At 37.7% G+C, this 4,382-nt stretch overlaps 1 protein-coding gene across 1 annotated transcript in view; it reads left to right on the plus strand.

The window, feature by feature from the left end:
- FMR1 (fragile X messenger ribonucleoprotein 1) overlaps positions 1 to 4,153 on the plus strand; it is a 32,397-nt gene extending 28,244 nt beyond the window's left edge. The window contains exons 16-17 of the mRNA XM_077756045.1: positions 274 to 356; positions 2,806 to 4,153. Of these exons, the coding sequence (XP_077612171.1) occupies positions 274 to 356; positions 2,806 to 2,967 (245 nt within the window). The 3' untranslated portion in view covers positions 2,968 to 4,153. The remainder of the gene's footprint in view (positions 1 to 273; positions 357 to 2,805) is intronic.
- The last annotated feature ends 229 nt before the right edge of the window (positions 4,154 to 4,382 follow it).

Raw genomic sequence — 4,382 nt, forward strand, 5'->3', positions numbered from 1 at the left:
GATAACTAGGTCAACTTCTTTGAGGATTCTACACATAGCATCTGGTCATTAGCACGGGTTGACCTATAACATAGTTGATGCAGAATTGTCATGCCTTTGAAATATTTTCTCCTTGGTAGCATGCTAGATTTCTAGGTATTCTGTAGCTGGAATCACTAGGTTGTTGATTATATTTTAGATTCTGTGGTCTAAATAAATTGAGAATGTAGGAATAAAGAACTTGAAATAAGTATGTCAGAGTAACTGTTGAACCTTTTCAAAATGACCCTGTAGGAAATGACGATCACTCCCGAACAGATAATCGCCCACGTAATCCAAGAGAGGCTAAAGGAAGAACAGCAGACGGATCCCTCCAGGTAAACCCGTGTGCCTCTCTACATCTAAATTATTTGAATTACTGTAGTTTAGGATTTAGGAGTTTGTTTGACTTGATTTTTAAACCTCTTCAAAGTTGCAGTGTTGGTACATGTGGAATATTTTCCTTTCAACACTACAATTGTGGGAAATCTTAGATCTTTGTGACAAGTTCAAAGATTTCTCTAGAGAATGTGCAGTCTTACGCATTTGTGAAGACTTTGACAGCCCATTAGGACTTCATTACCACATTAGTGGTTCCTCCCAATTCCCCTAAGAAAAGGCACATCCTGGAATATACTGAGAGGGAAACCTGAGTAAGCCCTGTGGAGCCCTCCTCCCCTGAGGGGTGGGGAGGGTGTCCTGTCTGGAAAGTAAGGAAAAGAAGGCATCTGTCTCAGGGTAGTGATTGTGATAGACAGGGCTGAGGACACGCAGTTAGTGCGTGCTGGACCCATCAGCTGCTGGTTTATAGCCAGCTTCTCTTCTGAGAATCCCACCTCACTTGGTCATCACCTATGCTGAACCCATTGTTAAAATAAGTTTTAAAATTACCCGAGCTTGTCAGACACTGTTCCTGAGTACTTTGTGTGTATGTTGTCTCATTTAATCTTACAGCAAACCCCTAGGTAAGTAGTTGTATTTTTCTATTCTATAGGAGAGTAAACTAAAGCTTAGAAAGATTAGAAGATTCAGTCCTTTGCCAAGAGGTCGCCCAGTTAAGTGATAGTTGAATAAACCCTGGTGTCTGGTTTCCAGAACCCATATTCTCCTCTACTTTAACTCTTCTTCTTTTTTTTTTTTTTATTTTTGAGAGTGACCGAGACAGCACCCAGCGGGGTAGGGGCAGAGGGAGAGAGGGAGAGACAAAACAAAACCCCAAGCAGGCTCTGCACCGTCAGCACAGAGCCTGACATTGGGCTTGAACTCACGAACCATGAGACCATGACTTGAATCGAAACAGAGTCGGATGTTCTGCTGACAGCCACCCGGGTGTCCACTTTGACTCTTAATTCTTAATCTAGTTAGGCTCCTTATTGACAACAGATTGATTTGGAACCAACACCCAAAATTAGTGAGATACCAGCCTTGTCATTCCCCACTTACAGTGACCTGTTCGATGAATTTGGCAATGTGCTTATATTGGTTAAAAAGGATGCATATTCATAATTATATTTATGATTAAAACAGAATATCAAATAAAAAGGTTGTATTTTTTGTGTAGGGGAATAGATCCAAATCAAAGCACTAAACCCTTGACAACCAAACATTTCAAAATACACAGTGAGGGGTCCCTGGGTGGCTCAGTCCGTTAAGCGTCCAACTGTGGTTTGGGTCGTGATCTCACGGTTTGTGGGTTCCAGCCCTGCATCAGGCTCTCTGCAGTTAACACGAAGCCTGCTTTGGATACTCTGTCTCTCTGTGTCTGTCTGTCTGTCTGTCTCTCTCTCACTCACTGCCCCTCCCCCACTGGCATGCACACACTCTCTCAAAAATAAATAAACATTAAAAAACATACACACTGAGACGAACAGTTAAACATACTTTGAAATTATAGCAAACCATTTTGAGATATTTGTAGCATTTGCACTTGAAACAGATCGATATTTCTAGTTGTTTTAAGCCCTTTGGTCAATATTATCTTCTTTTTATACAACATCTGGAATTCTGTTAGCAGTGTTTAAGTGTTCTGTTATATAAATAACACTTAAACTGTTATTATAAATCTTAGAGTATCATTTCTCCATTACCTTCCTCTTTACATGCATCTTAGGGTTCCAGTCCTTCTACACGTTAGTGTCGTCAGATTTCCCTGTACTGTTATTATTCTTCAGACAGAGTTCGAATTGTGTGATCATCTGCCCTGCCTTACTGAATAAGCTTTGAGAAACCAACACTCCTATTTTTCTACTGTAAGACAGCGGGAGCCTCAGTAGAGAAAGTTAATCAGACCCATGATAGATAATTAAGGTGTAAACTGAGGCCAGTTACCACCTTACTTGAGTTCTGTCTTTGGTAAAGGTGGAATAGGTAGGCATCAATTTGTGTCCCTCTTGGGTTTCACAAACTTTGAAGAATAACCCATTCTTTTGAACTCTGGTATTATAAATCTGTATTATCTCATAATTGATAATAGTAATTCATTTTAACTATTTGTTTCTCACTGTTTTATTCTACTTAGAAGAAGACACGGTAGGATTGTGAGTTTTTATCTATCTTTGGACGCAGTGAGATGACTAATGTGTTCCAGTTAAAGAAGAAGAGTGTTTTAAATTCATAAACAAAGTAAAGACCCTATCTGACCTTAATTTCTTGCACTTCTTCTGCTCTCACCCACATTTCCCCTTTTAACATGTGGAAGTTACACTTCAGGCTTAAATTTCTTGCCAGGCCAATTACAGATTGCAATAGGATATGGTCTGTGTATATAACAACTATAACTTGTTTTAGATCAGAGTTGACTGCAATAATGAAAGGAGTGTCCACACTAAAACATTACAGAATACCTCCAGTGAAGGTAATCGACTGCGCACGGGGAAAGATCGTAACCAGAAGAAGGAAAAGCCAGACAGCGTGGATGGCCAGCAACCACTTGTGAATGGAGTACCCTAAACTGCAGAATTCTGAAGTTACATTTCCTATACCATTTCCATAACTCTTATTCCATATTAGAAAACTTTGTTAGGCCAAAGACAAATAGTAGGCAAGATGGCACAGGGCATGAAATGAACACAAATTCTGTTAAGAATCTTGTTTTTTTTTGATATTGGCCATAAGCAACAATTTTCAGATTTGCACAAAAAGATACCTTGAAATTTTGAGACATTGCTTTTAAGTATACTTTAGCACTTCAGGGCAGGATTTTAGTTTGGTTTATTTTTTAAAGTACTGAGCAGTGATATTTTTTGTTAATTTGGACCATTTTCCTGCATAGGGCGATAACTCACCAGTACATTTCAGTTTTTCTGAATAAATAGCATTTTTGGTAATCACTTCCATTTTCAATCTCCTATAGAAGTTCATGAAATACTGTCATTTCATGTCCTGTGTCGGTTTATGTTTGGTCCACTTTTCCAGTATTTTAGTGGACTCTGAGATGTGTGTGATGTGACGTTTGTCATTTTCATTAGCAAAAAAAAAAAAAAAAAGTTGTATGATCTGTGCCTTTTTTATATCTTGGCAGGTAGGAATATTATATTTGGATGCAGAGTTCAGGGAAGATAAGTTGGAAACACTAAATGTTAAAGATGTAGCAAACCCTGTCAAACATTAGTACTTTATAGAAGAATGCATGCTTTCCATATTTTTTTCCTTACAAAAACATCAGGTTAGGCAGTATAAAGAATAGAACTTGTTTCTGTTTTTGTTTTGTTGCACTGAAGTTTGACAAATAGTGTTATTGAGAGGGATGTGTAATTTTTCTGTATAGACAGGAGAAGAAATAACTATCTTTTCATTTGAGAGAGGCTAAAATTAAAATGTTTTCAGCTAGGAACAAATCTTCCTGGTCGAAAGGTAGTAGGATATGCCTGCTCTTTGGCCTGATGATGACCAATTTTTAACTTAGCCTTTTTTATTTTGTCCTCCCCAAGTTTTGTGAAGTTTTTCATATTTTAATTTCAAGCTTATTTTGGGGAGATACGAAGGTCATTTTCATGTGTGCATAAGAATCCTGTGAAGTACAGGTACTTTGTGTAAGAAATATTGGAAGCAGGTTAAATGTTTCTAAACTTTGAAATATTAGGTCTAATGTATAAGAGGAATGGGAAAGCAGACTAGAATTGGTTAACAGATACTTTTCTTTNTAAAATACGTGAAGGACCTTCACTCTTAAGATGTTATATTTTTCTTAAAAAAAAAAATAAAATAACTCCAAGTAGGGGTACCACTGAATCTGTACAGAGCCGTGCAAACTGAAGTTCTGCCTCTGATGTCTTTTGTGAGTTTGTTTCTTTGAATTTTCATTTTACAGTTACTTTTCCTTGCATACAAATAAGCATATAAAAATGGCAACAAACTGCACATGA

Source organism: Crocuta crocuta, unplaced genomic scaffold, assembly GCF_008692635.1.
Source record: "Crocuta crocuta isolate KB4526 unplaced genomic scaffold, BGI_CrCroc_1.0 scaffold695, whole genome shotgun sequence".
NCBI lineage: Eukaryota > Metazoa > Chordata > Mammalia > Carnivora > Hyaenidae > Crocuta > Crocuta crocuta.